Below are 18,998 nucleotides of genomic sequence, written 5' to 3'. Positions count from 1 at the left end.
CTGTTAGGGTTTGGACACTTTGATCTCCAAGTGGTGGTGCTGAGGAAGTACTTAGACAGATGGACGTCAGGCTCAGGGGGAGCTCTGGGTTGAGAGGCACAAATGTGGGTGTCAACTGCATGAATAGAGTATATGAAGTCTCTGGAGACACAAGATGACCTGGGGCGTGTCACTGGGAAGAGATCAGCACCTGGGACAGAGCCTTGAGAAATTCCAGTAGACAGGAAAGGGAGGAAGAGGACCTGGAGAGAAAGGAGGAAGGAGCTGCAGAGGATCGCATAGGGGAGTTAGAGGGAGACTGGCTTCTGTGTAGTCTAGAGAACTTTCTTATGTTAGAGTTGTCCTTAGGCGGTGAGAGCAATGAGTGTGCAGCAGGAAGCTTGGGGACCATCTCGGGGACATTGTAGAAAGGACACCTGCCTCGTATGGGGTGAGTGCAGATGTTTTTGAATTCACTGGAGTTGGTTTGGTTCTTTGTAAGCAACCAAACTTAGCTCTAGTTCTCAGGAAAAAAATTAATCAGAAGGGAATAAGGTACCACATTCATGTTGCTCCAGACCTTAGAAAATAAAGCATCCAGAGTAGCTCTTGGATTTAAGTGGCAAGAACTCAGGGGCCATCTTTATATGACAACACTTGGATTCAAGAATCCAGTTCCTTGGAGAAGGGGTGTGATTGACCATCTTGGGTCGCATGCCCAGGACTTGGCCAAGGGAGGGCTGTGCATCTTGACTGACGGTGCCACCATGACTGCATGCTATGGAGGAAGGCTGGTTTCCCAACTGAAAATCACTGTGCCAGTTACCATAAGAAAGAGGGGCCAGGGTGGATGCTGGGCAGGCAAAGCCAAGAGATGGCCTCTGTACTCTACATGGTTCGTTGATTTGGTGATTTTTGTGTTATCCACAGAGCAGGCTCCCCTTGTTATTATTTCTCTTGCAAGAGGACTAAGCTTTTGCTATTTGCTTTGAAGAGTGATTTGGGAGACTGCAGTTGACATGAATTTATTACTAGGCTTCAAGCCACAGAGCTCCAGAGGCACAATTTGTTGGATGTGACTCATTGTCATGTCAGGAAAGGACTTGGCCTTGTGGCTCCACCTACACCAGCTAGGGTATGAGCGGCTACCAGGCAAATGGTGTCAATCACCCATCAGTGAGATGGGTGTGTCTGTCTTTCAAAAATGAAGTTAAATATGAGCAAACTCCTAGATCCAGTTGTCTTCATTGAGGACTGAAATAGAGGAATTTAGGGGTGGATGAAACACCACATCTACACTTTCCTCAGTTCACCAACATGGACTGGTTGAATTGAGCAATTCAACCAAGCCCCTAAAAGACAAAGAAAAGATATTTATTTATAGGAACATATGAAACACAGGAGAAAAATAGGGGGCCCTCACAGCCCATTGTCTGACTTCTGACCTTTGGTTTATTAGTTAGAATGTCCCTTGGTCTCAAGAAACAAAACACAATTAAAGCTGGTTTAGGCAAAGAGGGATTTGTTGACTTATATAGAAAAGTCAAGGGGTTCTCCCTTCAAGCCTGGCTGGAGCCACGTGCCCATATGTAGTCACCAGACACTCCCCTGACTCTGCTCTTCTTTTTGTGGGTTTCATTCTGAGAAAAGCTTTTCCTTTGTGATAGTCAAGTGGTCGATGCAGATTCATTCCTCACTAGATTAGCAATTCTGCCAGAAAACAAATCCTTTCCTAACAATTCCTAATAACTAAGCTGAAGTCCTGATCCTCCCTGGGCGGCTTGAGTCACTTGCCCATGACTGAATCCACTCCAGGGTCCTAGGTCCACTCCAGGGACCAGGGGGCGCGGACAACTCTGATGGCTCTTGGGAACTGGGAATCAGTGAGGGGCAACCCCCCCGAGGAAAAGGGTGGATGCTGGTCAGGCAGAAATAAGAGAGATCCCCACTCTTGGTTTTGGTTTAGCCTCCTGGTCTAAGCCTCTAGGGCTGGGTAAGACTGGCGAGTGAAGGGATGATGCTTCTTCTTAGACATCATGTCCTGTTGCCCCACCTTTTGGGGCCTGATCAAATGGGGAAGGGCAAGGGATGAAGAACACTTTATGAGCATCCTCCAAACAAGCAGAGGCTCTCGGTAGCTGTCCTGCCTGGGGATCAGTCTTTCCTTGGTTGGTATAGCAGGGGTGGGAGGAGGGGAGGGGCAGCTTGCTTCTCTTAGGTTTATTTACTTCTGAGGCCTATTCTTTACCTCTTGTGTTTTGTTTACCTCTTCTTGCCTCACCTGTTTTATCTTGCATAGTTAAATCAATCTGGTCACATTTTGAATGAAAATGTTCCTTTTCTGCAGCAGCTGACCCCTGCAAGTTTACTGCTTTGGTTTTTGTTTTCTCCTCTTAGTCTTGGGCTGTTGATAAACGAAGTTTACTATCTTCCTCCTCTCCGACAAGAGGAATTCATCATCATCAGAAGTTAAAGAATTCCCTAGCTGACTTGGTAAATGAAAGGTAGTCCACCCAGAGAATGGAATAAGATGCAGTTGTGGAAACTGAAATGAGGGCCTCCTTTACCTAGTGAGATGAAATGGGGCCCTGACGTATTAGTTTAGGAAAAAGCATAGGGTGGAAGAGCGTGTGGAGAGCAATGTTCTTTACCATGCAAACCACCCAGGGAGCTTTCCAAACACCTGTCCTCAGTCTCCCCGCCTCACCCCATTAATCTGAATCTCTGGGGATTGGCACTGAGTACTGATTTGTTCTAAATGTTCCCAGGTGACCTAGTGTTCTTCCAGTACAGAGTAGAGTTATAGCATATGGGTAGAAAAGAAAAGGATATAGAGAGAAAAACCATGGAGAAAAGAGAGTATCTCACTCCATACATAGGTATAGACTTATACCTGTGTTCTCACACGCGCAGAGAATATGTCCAGAAGGGGACAGGAAAGTCTGGAAGGCTAGTCCTCCATGGTATTGGAGTGGAACACTATTTCCTAGCTGTAGGCACGTTTGTAATATTCACATTTTAAAACCATAAGCATGATGCTTTCTTTTTAAAAGAAATTCTCACTCTGATGCTCAAAGTCAACCCCACAGAGCTGTGAGATGACCCTCTTGAGCTCTAACAGCTTGTCTGCATGGGGGCCAGCCACCCACAGATACACACGTAACACCCCAACACCCCTGGCCACAGCTGCCTTCCTCTTGACTCAGCCGTGGTGAGCCATTTCTGAGCGTGGGCGTAACCAAAGAGTGCAGTCATTCATTGATTCATTCATTGTCAGGGCATTCATTCATATTTTTATAAAGGGTTAGATGTGAGGCAGGCACAGGCCAAGCCCCTTCATCTGTTCTCATCCGCACATTCATCTGTGAAGTAGGTGATCTCATCCCCATTTTTCTGTGATTTGGGATATTTTAGTTTAGAGATCATATGTAACACAGATGGAAGCATTTGAGCCAGGATGACCAGCTAAAACAAAGTCTGTAAGCTGGGAGACTCAGATGGCTTTGGATGGCCTGCACAGAAATTAAAAATAAATCCTATCTGGCAATGCTGATCCTGTGATCCCAGGGCCCCTCTGAATGATGGAGCTGAGTGTCCCTGGGGTGGGCAGATACTCCTGCTCAGCCCAGCTACTGGCCTTCCTTGCTGCGTCGCACCAAGCTTGATCACTGAGACACAGGGCCTGGCCTCTGTAGGCCATAGAGTCTGCAGCCCCTCCATTAAGGTAGTTAGGATGAGCCAACTGTTATCTTTCCCCTGGGGCTGCCAAGCTGAATGATCATCCAGAACATGCCATTTCTGTTCCAATCTGGCCTTGAGTCTGCTGGTTGGACAACCAAGCTCCACTGCCTTAAATTTCCTTTGTGAACTGCATCTGATGGGCTGTTGGCAGTGATGTTTTTGTGGAAAATTTGCACAGTAGAGAATGAATAAAATACATTATAGCCTGGCAGGAGTGTGGGGCAGTGGAGTGAGAAGAAATGAGAGTTAAACTAGATGATGATTATACTGTGGCTAGATGCCAGACTATGGTATTTGTTCTTTAGGCCAGTGCTGTCCAACAAGGCTTTCTATGACAAGTATCCAGGTAGCTCTAGACACATACAACTGTTAAGTACTTGCAGTGTAGCTGGTATGAATGAAGCACTGAATTTTAAATTTCAATTAATTTAAGTTGGCATAACCCCATGCGGCTAGGAGCTACCCTATTGGACTGTGAGGCTATGGACAGCAGGTGGCCGGTGAGTGTGTTGAAGTGGAGAAATAATGGAAAAGCTGAGTTCTCAGAGGATGAATTTTCCAGGAGCACATAGGCTGCATGGGGTGGAAGAAAGTAGGTAGGGATAACACTGACAGTATTTCACATCTGTTTGACACTGTGTCCACACACTCTGCTGAGATGAACTCATTTAATCCTACTAATAACTCATTGAGAAAAGTACTGTTGTTATTTCTATTTTAGAGACTAGGAAACCAAGACAGAGCAGGGCCAATGGACTTCAAGGCCACAGAGCTAATAAATAGTGGTATCTGGTGTAGAATCAAGCAGCTTGGCTACAGAGCTTGTAATGTATTGCACTGTTCCCCACACTACTCTGCCCAGGAAGTAAACAAGCCCCCATTGAGAGCTGACTCTGTGCTCTGTACGTGACATCTCACTTAGATTTTGTAGCACTCATGATACTTGGGTGGTCTTATCTCTTTTGTGGTGGAAAATTTGGTTGACGGATGAGATATCAGTAGGTAGAGTCATCAGTTTCTGGGGGAGACCAGTTAAGGTTTCATTGCAAAATTCCATCTGTGAGTTGCTGAGGGAGGGCAGTTAGGGTGGAAACAGTGGGGAATGCACAGGAGGATGTGGTATAAAAGATGTTGCGAAGGAAGAATCAGTAGGATTTAGCTTCTGACTGGATGGTGGGGGTGAGGAAAGCGGGGGAGGATTTCTTCTGGAACACTGAGCTGAATGACAAACACAAATGCAACTACATCTTGTAACTTGAGAGTGTGGGCTCTACAGGAAGACAAACCTGGCTTTCAAATGCAAGCATTGCCAACAACTAGATGGATGCTACCAGGCACCAACATCTGGGCACTGGCATCCCTGCCTCTACAATGTGGATCATAGCACATCCTCACAGGGCCTTTATGAGGCTCAGGTGAAATCATGGCTAAAAACCCTTTTCAGGCTCAAGGAGCATGACTATGTGATCGTTCTTCTTAAAGCCGATGAGGCTAGGTGTTGGGTAGAAATGGTGAGCTGGCTTTTCTGCTTATGATCACAGAAACGATCCAGGAGAGCATTTGGGGCAGTCCCTCCTCATTGTGGACAGTAGCCAGAATTTCATACCTGTGAGCTAGCTTTGACCTTGGAGGAAAAGTGATTGTAAGGAACATGGGGTTCTCAGGCTCTTTTTGCCTCCTATCTCTAGCCTCTACAGCCGCCACCTTGCTTTCCTCCCAGGTTGCATTATAACCGCACGTGAAATCATGTCAGTGCAAAAATGCTTGGGAATGCGAGCATGGGGCATGCTCATCTACGATTATGCACACCCAGTGCCAGAAGCCAGAGAGCACAGGGCATGTATATATGTAAATATGGACACCTGGGTGGAGAAGTGAGGGATAAAAGGGAAGATTCGTGGGGGCTAAGGGGCTCAGTTGCTGCCTCCCTCTCTGCTGCTCTGCATGTGTGTCTGGTCTCCTGAGTCCATGCTAAAGGCGTATTAGAGATACCGAAGGCTCCAAAATTGTCTTTGTCTGCCCTAATCAACAATGAACCTTCCCGGCCTGGGATGGTTGCACAGCAGGGATCCTCCACAGACATTGCAAAGCAAATTTTTGCATGTGGGTGGCTCTGACTTGAATGCCCTCTTCACCAAGCTCTTTGCACAGGCTGTCTCTTTGCTGCTTCACAACAGCCTTCTAAGAGTAGGTGCTATTATTATCCCCATTTTGGAGAAGGAAGCAGAGCTTCAGAGAGGTTTAGTGATTGGGTTAGTGTCCTGCTTACAGATGCTAAAGTGAGGGTTCAAACCGAGGTCCATCTGACTCCAGAGGCCTGGCCTGTAAATGTTTGCAGATAATGGACTTTCCCTAGGAGACTTGGCTGTTTGGGAGTCTCCTGAGAGAGATGAGAGCTGACAAAAGTGCTGAGGGCCCTTCTTTTTCTTCGCCATGGAGAGCTATAATTGCTGCTAATTGTGATAATTTCTATCACAGGTTGATGGGGAGTTAGGGACAAAGGCTGTTTCCCACAAATGTCAGTTTTTCGCTGTAGACTCCAGTAAGTGAAGGATACAAGAAGCAGATCAAGTCCAAAGAGAAAAACACAATTCTGATGACTTGATTTAGTCCTCTTTGGAATGCAATAAGCAAAGGATAGTGGTTATGGTTGGGAATCTGTTGCTGCAGCATGAGGCGAAGTTGGAGTCCCAATGCTTTCTTGGGAAAGATACTCCTGAGAGGTTCCCTGGAGTCTTCGACTATAGTTGCACTGCTTCTGGGGCCAAACAGGTGTTTCTGATCCTTGGTAAGTTAGTTTCCTATTGCTGCCATAACAACTTACCACTAACTTAGTGATTTAAAGAGATACAAACGTATTATAGCATAATTCTGGAGGTCAGAATCTGAAAATAGGTTTATAGGACTGAAATCAAATAGTCAGCAGGGTTACTTTCCTTCTGGAGGCTCTCGGAGATGACTGGTTCTTGCCTTCCTAGTTTCTAGAGGACGTCCAATTTTCTGGGCCTAACACTCCCGCCTACCTCTGATAAGGACCCTCATAAGTCCGTTGAGTCCACCCAGGATAACCTACTAGAATCTCTTATCTCAAGATCCTTAATTTCAGCACACCTGCAAAGTCCGTTTTGCTAGGTAAGGTGACATAGTTACCAATTCCATGAACATCTGTGGCATCTACTCCCTTCCTGTCCCCCTTCTCCTGCCCTTTCTCCTGTTCCTCCCCTCCTCCTACATTATGGAGGGAAGCATTATTCCACCTATACAGCTAGCCTGTGACCTTCATGACCTCACATGTAATAAAGAAGGGATGGAGATAGACAAGCTGGGGACCTTGATCTCACTTTCTGTTGGAGTTGAGTAGCAATTTCCTCTTTTAAACAGGTGATGCATGCATTCTCCCAGCTGACCTGCACATATCTTTGCTGCCCCCCACCCCCACCCTGCCCTTAGCTGTTTGGGTTTGAGACCTCTTGTATTCCTATAATGCATGACTACAGGCTGGACTTGGAGGGCTGTGGGCTGTGGATTTCCACCTCTGCAGAACAAGGAGTTATTAAATAAATCATGAAGCATCTAGGGATTCTTGGTTTTTCCCAGGTACCTGTTTGAAAGTAGGGCCTGGTACATATTTCAGCAGCTCAGTGAATGTTGTTGCTTATTTAAGAAAAGCTGGTCTTACCCAGAATTTGCAAACAGAAATGAGGGGGTGTTTATTTGTATCACAAAGGGATTTAGTTTGTTTCTTTAAATAGCCAGCCTACTACTTTTCTTTAAAGTGTTTTAGTTAATGGGAAACTTGATTTGCACAACTTTTCAGAAAAATGTGGTATAAAGGAAGTACCTGCATCAGAAACTCATCTACTTTCCAAAGTCTGTCCCCAGCTTCTCTGTGGCTTGTGCCACAGAGGCTCTGATGTGTTGGTCCCATCTTGGTGGGGGATGGATTATTTGTTTCTGTGGCTAATTGGAAGGCTGCGTAGTGATCTTTGTCCTGCTGGCGCTACCTGGAGAGGTGGGATGTGGAAGGCCAGTCCTGACCGCCTCTGCCCTGGAGCTGGCTGGACTGTCTTCTGTTCCTATGGCTGAGGATAGTCATTCTTTCGCTCACTCTCTTGCCAAATATTTATTTACAATACCCATTATGCATCAGAAATTGTGGTGTACACTGGGAAACTAGAGATGAGGTTTTTTTACTCCCCCAAAGGGGAAGGATGAAGAAGATCATCACAGATAGTTTGGATATCTTGAAGAAAAATCTAGACTGAAACAATTACTTGTAACTGAGGGACAGGGGTGGTGCAACTTTCCTAAATAGTTCTGGGTCAAGGAAGAAATTAAAGCCCTAAGAATAGATCACTTTGAAACTTAAAATAGTGATGGCATTAAATATAAAATGTAGGGTGCAGCCAAAACTGTACTTTAAAGGAAGGTTTTTAGCCTTAACAGTCTTTAAATTTTTAATGCTGAAACATGGGAGTAAATGGACTGAGCCGGGCATTTGAGAGGCTTTAAGTAAATAATAAGCAAGAGTGGCAGGTATTTGTTGAGCACTCAGGATGTGCTGAGCTTTGCTCTGAGCGTGGATCGGCTCATTAAATTCTGACCACACCACCTTGATATGGCTAATATTATTATCACTGTCAATTTTTCAGAAAGGAAATTGAAGCCCAGGGAGATAAGATAACACACCTAGGGATTATGGTGTGCAGATGATGAATGCAGGATTCACAGCCAGCCACCTGACTCCAGAGTATATGCTTCTAACCCAGGAGTACAAACACAGATTAGTAGTACAAATAAAAGTAAAAGTAGCAATTAGTAAAGTCGGAAAAAACCCCAGTAGGATGGATAAAAATATCCATGATTTACTTTGTTAAAATGAAACAAACACCAACAGCAACACAGAAGACAAGACTCTGGGAAAAATTAAAAAAGAAACTATCTAAGAGTATGATGTAAAGAAAGAATGATAAAGGGCAAATTATCACCCCAGTGACACAGTTAAGGCTGGCCAAGGAGAACACTATGGACAATTTCCAAGGAAAATAAAAGTCCCGAAGTTAGTTTGAGAAGAGTGAGGGAGTGATGAAGCTGGCAAAATCTCCAAATAGTGCAGGGTTGTCTGATATTATCTCTTTTTAAAAATTTTTTAAAAAAAGATGTATTTATTTATACATACAAGAACTTGTGTACTGGCCACAGTTGAGTGTGTGTGGGGTGGGGGGCAGTGAGAGGATTCACCAGAGACAAGAGTGGGGAACAGAACAGGTGGATCCACTGAAATACGCTACTGAGGGGAGCAGGGGGTGAGACAGGAGAGGTCTGCTACACCATGTGGGTCAGCTCCATGGCCAGGGATTGAACTCTTGTTGTGGTGGCTGCTGATAGCTTCATAGTGCTGACACTTAACCCCTTGTGCCACCTGGGAGCCACCATTATCTCTTTTATTCCACATTGTTCTAAAGGTATGTTAAGAGGGGGAAGAGACATGTCAATCAGGAAGGAGAAAAGAAAAATATTACTTGGGGTAATGTGATTCTCTCCATGGAAAATTCAAAGCGAGCAACTGAAAACTCACAAAAACTATGATGAGTTTAAAAATGCTTACAAAGTAAATATACCAAAAATTTATTGCTTTCCTATTTGTGGACAATAATGTGTTGGAAAACAAAATGGAAAAAATGTCCAAATCACAAGAGTGTAAAAAAAGACTCCTCAGAAAATACTACATGAGAAATGTGAAGAACTCCTGGAGAAAAGAGTACCAGAAAGTGTGAGATAGCGTTTCAACAAGGGGACACCTTCCTCATAGAAAGACCCATTGTTGTAAAAGTGTCAATTATCCTGAATTTACTTTCTAAATTTAAGATAATTTCAATCAAAGTCCAAGTACAATTTTTTTTTTTTGCGGGGATTGGCTAAGTACAATTACAATAAAAATTCTATTAGTCTTTTTAAAAGCTGGGAAAACTGATTCTGAAGTTCACTTGGAAGAATAAACATACAGTGATTGCCAAGAAAATGTTGAAAATAAGGATAATGAGGGAAGACTTGCCCTGCCAAGATATAGCATATTATAAAGCTTCTATAATTAAAACCCCGTATTACTGCACTACAAGACAGATCAGTGGAACATAAGGCCCAAAGACAGACTCCAGTGTCTGTAATTATTTAGCGTATAATAAAGTTGGCATTTGAAATCAGTGGGGAAGGGATGAATTATTCAATAACGATGCTGGGACAATTGATTACCTATTTGGGATAAAATGGCAAATTAGATTCCCATGTCATATTAGATATCAAGAAATTACAGATGAATTGAAGAGTTTGAAGTGCAAATGATGCTATATGAAAGTTTAAAAAAGCAGAATAGCATTTATATGACCTTGGGGCATGAAGGGAAGCGTTTGTTGGATTAATTTCTCTTTGTCCAATTTTTTCTTAGAGTGGTTTGAAAATTACACACATTTCTATTCTTTTTATTCTTAATCATTAACACACACTTGAATTTAGAATGGCCTCGCTATAATTTTGCGATAGCGATAATCTCTTAAAGAATAAGACAAGACTCTGCAGATTAAAATTTTGCAGCCTGTCTCCACTTCTACTATCTTAGGTTCCTCTTTTCCTCTTCTTGTTCTTTCACCACTGTCTCTTATGCCCCTTTTATTCACTTTGCTGTTGTTTTTTGAGGTGTATACAGTTGTCTGCCAGTGACAGATCACGTTTAAGATGGTGGTCTCTGTATACAGTCTGGACGAGGTCACTCATGGTGTTGTACATTCTACAATATCATAGGCCATAGTTTAACTGTCCTGAAAGTCTCTCCTGTCCTTTTGCAGTTTGTTGAAGGAATTATTTGGTCATCTTGTCGTTTTCATATTTTGGTGTATTTTTGTTCTTATTTTTTTGATGGCCTCCCATGTCATTGAATAAATTCCTCTGTCACCTATGTTTTCTGTAAATTAATAGTTGCTTAAGATGCTTGAACTAACTCTGATTATTTTGGCAAGAACAGGTGGTGGACACTTAGCAGTAGATGGTGATGTTAGTGACCGGTGATAACCAGGCCCATGAGGTCACTGCAGGCTACCTCAAGATTTTCTGTTCTGTTTTCCTGGCTGAAAGTGTAGGAAGGTTCTGAGTGGGTCCCTACCACATGACACTCAGCCGCCACAAATCTAAAACCTAGAGCTTGTGAAAGTAGATTTGAACAAAACCATAAAAGAAAATGGGAACACCTCAATGTCAGCTTTATTTTGTATGTATCCTCTGACTGTCCCTCTGGCCAAGTGCTACCGCCCCCAAATAGTGGAGCCTTATCATAGAGGCATTTAGTTCATGTAAATTTGAATATGGGTATGTGTGTGTGTGTGCCAACTACTGAAGAGCTGGTGGAATCATGGCAGCCGTTCTTCCTCTGAATGGACATTGCTCCTGTGTGGGAAGCAGGTGTGGGTGTCACGTCCTGCTCACTGTCAGTTTCTGCATTCCCATCATATCACACACATCCCACAAGTGTGATTCTACTGTTGAAATACACATGTTTCTTATGCCTTATGGACCTAAACACAAGCCAACTACACTCTGGCGCCTCATCTAAGAAAAAATGCTCTTTCCAAACCAAAGACCTGACACTTGAGCCATCTTCAAGGGCTTGTTGTCTGAGCCCTAATCTTGTTGTCTGAGCCCTAACCTAGTTCATTTTATTTATTTATTTATTTATTATTTATATTCTTCCAAATCCTTTTTTTAAAGATTTATTTGTTTATTTATACAAGCACTGGGTACAGTCAGAAGCGCTGGAGGGTGAGAGAATTCACCCGAGCCAGAGCGGGGAGCAGAGCAGGCAGAAGGACCGAAGTGCACTGCTGAGGGGAGCAGCGGGCGGCAGGAGAGGTCTGCGCGCCATGTGGGACCCTCCTCTGGTGGCCGAGGAGCAGCTGGGGATCGAACTGGCGCTGCAGAGGCTGCGGGCATCTTCGCAACCCAGCGCTCAACCGCTGCGCCACCGGGGAGGCCCAGACCTAGTTCATTTTAGATGCTGATATGGTTTGCAAGATGCAACACCAGAATAGCCAGGAGTTGGGCTTCACTAAGGACAAGGGGCAAACTTGTAATCATTGTGTATTTTGATAAGAGCCTTTACTTGTCATGGAGTCTGAATTTAATGCTCTCATTCCCCTTCCTTTTCCTCCCCCTCTCCTTGTTGCTCCTCTCCTCTTCCTCCCACCCTTCTTCTCTCTTTTGCAGTCTGCTGTTTTGTTGTACACAAGCGGTGCCATGAATTTGTCACTTTCTCCTGCCCAGGCGCTGACAAGGGCCCAGCCTCTGATGTAAGTAACGAGCACTGGTCACCTCTGTCCACGGTCGGAGATGTGGGTAGATGTGAGAGTGTACACACAGACAAACAAATGTCAGGATGCTCTCCTTTCAAGATGCTGGGTAGTCCCCACATTCTCTCAGACAGCTCCCTTTTTTCACTTTCATGAAAAAGATCTAAAACAAAACGTTTTGAGAGTGAGTGTGACTGAATAGGGAACCAACTGGTCCCCTACTATGATTTTGCTAAATGTCTTGATCTTTATGGCTGGGGCATGAAGAATGGTGGGCACAGGCTACATTGCTGCCACGATTGTGTAAAGGCAGTTGGCTTTGGACCTTAACCATGCACTTGATAGCTTGTTTGGGAATTCTTGATACTCAGAATTAGGAGGAAATGGGTTTATCATGCCATTGTGTATCCCGAAGTTTAACTGCTGCTGGTGGGACAAAGGACTATGACCAGTAAAACAGGCAAGTGATTTTGTTTTAACCATTATGAATTTATCTTAATATGGATTGGAAAAATGTATGTAGCAATGGTAATGAGCATTTATGGTAGGGAAAATTTTCTGCAATGCAAAGGTATTTAGTTAAATAAAAGATAACTTGAATTAAAGACAAGATTAAGTGGGTAACAGTGTGGGTGCAATATGGACACAACAAGTCTTGGTACAGTTTGTCCAAGGTTTGGGGTACATTGTAGATGGCCTACCTAACAACTGTTTGAAGGCCTCACTCTTTTCTTTCTAGCAGGGCCATTGTATACTCTAAAGGCTGGAAATGCTTGCTGTGCCAGGCTCCCCTGTAGCTGGTAAATGAACACATGACTGTTCTCTCAGGGGTACCCCAGGGGAGATCTAAGGAGGGCTTCTAGGAAAGACTTTCCTTTCTGATCAGTCATTCTTTCCTTTGTCCTGTTGGGCATTTTTAGGTCAGGATATACTGCTGGGAGCTGTGGCAGCCTTTTTGGCTCAATGAGGGAGATGTGGTTGATGTCCTGAGCATGATAGGATGCAAGAGTTGAAGGAACCTGGGTTACTGATGACTCTGGAAAACTTCAGAGTCAACTCTGAGTCATCTTATCCCCAGATAGCACAAGTGAGATATGTAGTTCTTCTTGGTACAGTCTCAGTGTCTGGGATGCTCTTTATATGCAGCTGAAATTGTCCTGATAGGGTTTTCCACCACCCACACTCTTCCCGTGCCCAGTAATGAACTGCATTTGGGGGGGCCCATGTGTAGCTTTCTCCCCCTTCTCTTTGTTTGTTACTGCTTTGGTTCATCCTCCTGGAATTTTCTCCACAGGCCAGTCCTGTTTGTTGTCCCCATGACGGGTCCTGTTCGTACCCATTTAGACTTGACAGCTAGCCTAAGCTTGCCCAAAATGGGTGGTGACTGCCTCTTGTCATTGAGTTTGTTCATCTCTTGCTGGCCTTTTACAAGTGGTCATCTGCCATTTTGCTGCCAATCAGGGGCATGTCCATCATCACAGCAACACAAACACTCTAGAGCTTATGTTACTGAACTCAAGGGGGTTGTTGCTTGGTGTGCACCAGGCAGTTCACCAGACCAAGTTGGAGATTCATGGTAAAGAGAGTTTTATTGATTTGAATCAAGGAAGGAGATAGAGATTGTTCACAAAATGTTGTATCCTTTCTAAAGGGAGCTAGGACTTTAAAAAAAAAAAAGATTTATTTATTTATTTATACAAGCACTGGGTACAGTCAGAAGCAAGGGAGGGTGAGAGAATTCACCAGAGCCAGAGTGGGGAACAGAACAGGCAGACTGACTGACGAAATACACTGCTCAGGGGAGCAGTGGGAGAGACAGGAGAGGTCTGCCCCATCATGTGGGACCCTCGCTGAGGGCTGGGGATTGAACCAGCGCTGCAGAGGCTGCAGGCAGCTTTGCGGCCCAGCACTCAACTGCTGCACCTCCAGGGAAGGCTCAAGGGAGCTGGGATTTTTATAGGACTGCTGGTGTTTGGATAAATGGGGGCAGGGTGGAATGCCCAGAACCTTGGGCTGTGCAGGGGCAGTGGTATGAATATCAAACACATACAATTTCTTCATGACCAGATCATGTCTGCACCTGGATTGCATGCTCAGAAAATGGTGGCTGAGCTCTCCCTTGGATGGGGATGTTATTATAAAAGTCATGTTAATGAACCTAAGGTAATGTTAGGTCACTGAGAGTCCTTTTGAGGCCAGAATCAATGCCTGAACCTTAATGAAACAGCTCTAAATAACTTTAAAGGTTTTTCCTGGCAAATTTGCTTTGTAAGTCCTCTGTCTTCTGGGTAACACTTATGCTATAGTTAACTTTATTTGAAAAATATGACACTTGGATTTGAAAACTCTAACCAACATGGAACAACCAAATGCTTTACAGCTCTGTTCACAGACATGATGGGATTGTTTGTCAAGTTCTTTCGGATCACCAGGGTGGCCTTTTTGTGCATTTCCTTCTCTCATCTCAGGAAAACAGCCAGGGAAGTTTTGGGGGACAGCCTGGCCCCATTATGCAACTCTGAATGTTCATGCAGACTGTGGTTTGATACTCAAGGACCATCCAAGAGGATGGTGTCTCCCACGTTCTGTCTATAATGGTTGCCTTTGCCTGTTTTCTGAGACAGAAACTCAGCTGAAATTGGCTTATGCAAAAAGGGAAACTTTGGGTGTCTGAAGTTGAGAAACACAAGGGTAGACCTGGCTTCAGGCACAATGACTCAACGTGTTGAAATCAGGTCCTCAGGTATCTCTTTCTCCATTCCTTGGCTCAGCCTCCCTTTCTCAGTTTCAGCTTCAGGAAGCTTTTCCTCCTGGGAGCATGATGGCTGTGGCACTACTAGTCGTCTGTCCTGTCAGTGCTGCAACTCTGGGAACAAGAGCTAAAGTCTCATTGGACCAAGGATCTGATGGAGTGGGAAGGATGGTTATGCTGGTGGGTGGGTCTGGTGCCATGCCTTCTCCAGGTGAAGAGGGGCCTTCTCCAGGTGAGGAGGGGCCTTCTCCAGGTGAGGCGGGCCTGTGTGCATTCCCCATGATACGAGAGTCCCACAGGGAAAAGGCAGAGAAGCAGTACATGTACTGACTTCAGCCATTGGCTATGGATGGAGCCAGCGTTCGAAGGCTCAGATGTGCATGACATTGGGCAAAGTACTAAACTCTCTTTGTACTTTAGATTCTTCAGCTTAAAAATGGGTAAAGTAATAGGCCCTACTTTATAGCTTTGTTATGAGTGTCAAATATATACAATATCTGCAAAAACCACTTAGGACAGTGTCTGGGACTTAACAGGAGCTAAATCTGTGAAGGTGACAGTGACAATGATAATGAATAACAGTGAATACTTGCTGGGTAGGCAGCAAGGACAGATGCCTACCAAGTAAGTCTGAGGAATGAACAGATTCTCTGTCTGCCCCCTGACAGTTTTTTCTAGGAGTGTGTCGACTCCCTCAATGGTCAGAGACCCCTCTCTGCATGACCAGACCAGTACAGCCTCTTGTCTTTAAACATTGCATTGTGTGTTGGGGGACAGGGGGCACCCCCTGCAGGCAGCATGCAGAGAACTTGGCAGTCTACTTGGAATGGTTCTGTCTCTGGACACAGTTCCAAGAAGGTCGGTTGGCACCAAGAATGATGGATTGATCCAGACTCCTGAACTGGCCTGACTCGCTTCATTGACCTTTTTCTATCCATGGTGGGAAGCATGATTAAAGGTCTGGCCACACCTGCTCACCAGCCTGGCCAGGCTGTCTTCTGGCTGCCTCTGAGGCTCATGCAGTTTTGGAGGGGAGCCTTCCTTCTGTGTGACCTTGAAGGGGCTGGTGCTCAGTAAACTTAAGGAGCAGAAAAACATAGTCTCCATGCATGAAAAAGGAAAGTCTTCTACCCTCTGCTATTTCAGGCCCAGAGAATATTCTGGATATTAGAACTTAATGTAGTTGGAATCCTTCTACAAGTAAGTCTACATCATGGAACATTAGGCTGCTTGTCTCAATGAACCCAGCTATTGACTTAATCATTCAATGCCAATGGGAATAAACAATATACATGGGCATCCACCATAGGACGGCCTCAAAACATGGTGGAGTTGCTGGTCATTTACCAGCTTCCTCCTTGTTCTTCTTTTCACCTGGTTGGAAACCCTCACTTCTCTGCTTCTTGCTCCTCTTAGACACACTCCCCAAGAAGTCTTTGCAGAACCAAAAAGAGAACAATTGTGTCACAGGGCCAGGACTAGGGTGAGTCAAAGTACTGGCTCCAGGCACAAAATTCAGGGTGTTCTGACCTGTGTGGTGGCTGGATGATGTAGGATAGCCCTACTTGCAATTGGCGGGCTGCTGGTTGTCAACTTGGTTGCCTTGGTTCTTTTCTGCCTCGCCTCTTCTCCTCAGCTGTCTGGTTCTGGCTTGTCTGCTTGGTGGCTCCAGGGTGCCAAGAAGAGCAAGAAAGCACAGCCCACTGCATAAGTGCCCTATCACCCTATGCATCTGGTTTGATAGTGCCCCACAGGACAAAGCAGCCTCATGATCAAGCCCAGATTCAACTGATAAACAGACTCCTGTTTTCATGGGTGGGGAAGAATACTACAGATCCTCTTGAGCCCAGGAGCCACTGCAGAACAGAACCCTAGAGACCATCACACTGCAAATCTTGGTGCCGTCCACAATCAGGGATGACTCATTAAGTAATCACAACGTCATCTGTCGCCTGGCCCAGGACCCTGACTGACCTAACCCCTCAGCCATAAATGGGAAGTTGGGCAACTTAGCGATCATGCCCAAAGACTATGTTGGACCCTGAAGTCAGACATTTATTGAGTTCAGGCCTTCACTTGCTCTGTTACTCACTAGTGGACCTGGGGCTTGTCATTTTGACTGTGACTCAGTCCCTTAACTATAAATTGGGAAATAATTTGCTGTAATAATTTTTTAATCCTTAAAATGACAAAGACACAATTGAAACAAAAATGGATTAACAGAAAAATGACTAAAAAGTCTTTGCATGAAAGTGCTGCAGCCAGTGTCCATCACAGTCAACCCTTGATATAAGTAGCTAAGGGCTTTCTGATCACTCCATTTATCTCCCTAATCACCAATGTGCTGATAATTCTCTTTATGTCTCCACCCAGAGCATGACCTTATGAGGTAATTACTGTTTCCATTTCCATTACCTTACATAAAATTTCAAATTGTGTGGTGCAATGCTAAGAAAAGAATCTGGTCTTTGGAGCCAGAAAACCTTGGTGTCAAATTCCAATGCTGCCATTTAGTGCTCCAGTAATCTTAGGAAAATAACTTAAAAATTTTGTGACCCTTAGTTTATGTCCTTAAAGGGGAGAAAATAATACCTAAATCAACTTTTCTGTGATTTTTCAATGAGAGACTGCTTGGGCTATATCCAGAGTAGTGTCTGGCACACACAAGACACACATACATATACACACACACAATTTCAATATATATAGTTTCTAAATTATTAATTCCTGGAGGAGGTGTCCCTCTGACCTGCCAAAGAATAATAACTAATAATAATAACTGACATTTATTGAGCAGAGGCTCTGTGCCAGTCAGTGCAAAGGGACTCTTAGCTGATTGGATTAAAGATACCTTTTTTGATGGATATTTAGGTGTTTCTGTGTCTTGGCTATTGTGAATAACACTACTATGAAAATAGGGGTACATGTATCTTTTCAAATTAGTGTCTTCATGTTCTTTGGATAAATGCCCAGGAATGGGATTGTGGGACCTTATAGTATTTCCATTTTTAATTAATGACCTGTTTGACCAAAGAATTTCTAAACTCAGTCCTTTTTGACTGAGGTATAATTCTAGGAATTTTTGCTAGGGAATTATTTAAGGGTATGTGCATATATTTAAAGTGCTATTTATTGTATCAGCATTTATTTATACTAGTTAAAAATTGAAAATAACCTAAATGCTACCAATTAGGGTTTATATAAATAGACTATATCCTTCAGCTGGAATGCTATGCATTGATTAAAATGTCACAATATCTGGGGTGATGGAAAAATTCTATATCTTGATTGGGGTGGTGGCTCCCCAAAATGTAGGGGTACATGCTTTTCAAAGCTCATCCAACAGCATGATTAAAATCTGTATATTACTGTGTGTAAATTATGCTTCAATAGAAAATCACAGTGATGAAAATGCTCTTGGCCTAAGGATATAGTCATATATTGGTAAGTGGAAAAGGCAGAGATTACTAAACAAAAAATAATGTACAGTATGCTATATCAACACATACAAAAATATGCACTCATGTAAAGACAAAAGGTCACATTTCCTAAATGCCTTTTGGTGGCCATGGTCACTGCATCCTGTGCTATTCCAGACTGTGCCCGTGGAGCTCTGAAGATCGCTTTGAAATATTCTTTAACTGGCTTCTCCAGTCTCATTTGCTTTTGATGCCACTTTACCTCTAGTGTGGACTCAGGTTTCTCACTTAATTCAGTTAAGATCGAACCCAAGTAAAGACTTGAGCACCACTGCGAGCTATCACACTTGCTTTCAGATGTGATTAGTCTGAAGGTCTTCATCAGTCGGGAGCCAACTTAGTCTCAAAACAGAATTTTCAAGTGTCCCTGATGAACCTTGGCCAATCACCTTTGGCCCCAGAGAAGGAAGGGAGTCCCAGCTCTCCTGGGCTGAGCCCTGTCCCTCTCTCTGCCTCAGCTCTAGTGGCTGCAAGACCATCTTGGTGTCCAGAAAAAAGACTCAGCCCCTCCTGCCTGCGTGGCATGGTCTCCTTGACTCAGATTGACACCAAACAGTCAACTGCACCTTTCTCAAAGCTTGGGTTGTTTCGTCTTACATAACACCAAAGGGGACACCCCACAGTTCGGCTCTGATAATATTCCAAGGTTGTCTTGCTCCTTCCAGGAGGTGAGGAAACAATGAGGGCTGGATATCCCTCTTCACATCATGG

At 44.1% G+C, this 18,998-nt stretch overlaps 1 protein-coding gene across 3 annotated transcripts in view; it reads left to right on the top strand.

Annotated features, from left to right (window-relative positions):
• PRKCB (protein kinase C beta) overlaps window positions 1-18,998 on the top strand; it is a 283,543-nt gene that overhangs the window by 113,958 nt on the left and 150,587 nt on the right. For all 3 annotated transcript variants that reach the window (XM_054693796.1, XM_054693795.1, XM_037507406.2), the window contains one exon: window positions 11,974-12,056. In XM_054693796.1, the coding sequence (XP_054549771.1) occupies window positions 11,974-12,056 (83 nt within the window). The remainder of the gene's footprint in view (window positions 1-11,973; window positions 12,057-18,998) is intronic.

Source organism: Talpa occidentalis, unplaced genomic scaffold, assembly GCF_014898055.3.
Source record: "Talpa occidentalis isolate TD23 unplaced genomic scaffold, MPIMG_talOcc4v2.1 talOcc4.12, whole genome shotgun sequence".
Taxonomy (NCBI): domain Eukaryota; kingdom Metazoa; phylum Chordata; class Mammalia; order Eulipotyphla; family Talpidae; genus Talpa; species Talpa occidentalis.
This window is presented reverse-complemented; position numbering and strand designations above follow the sequence as displayed.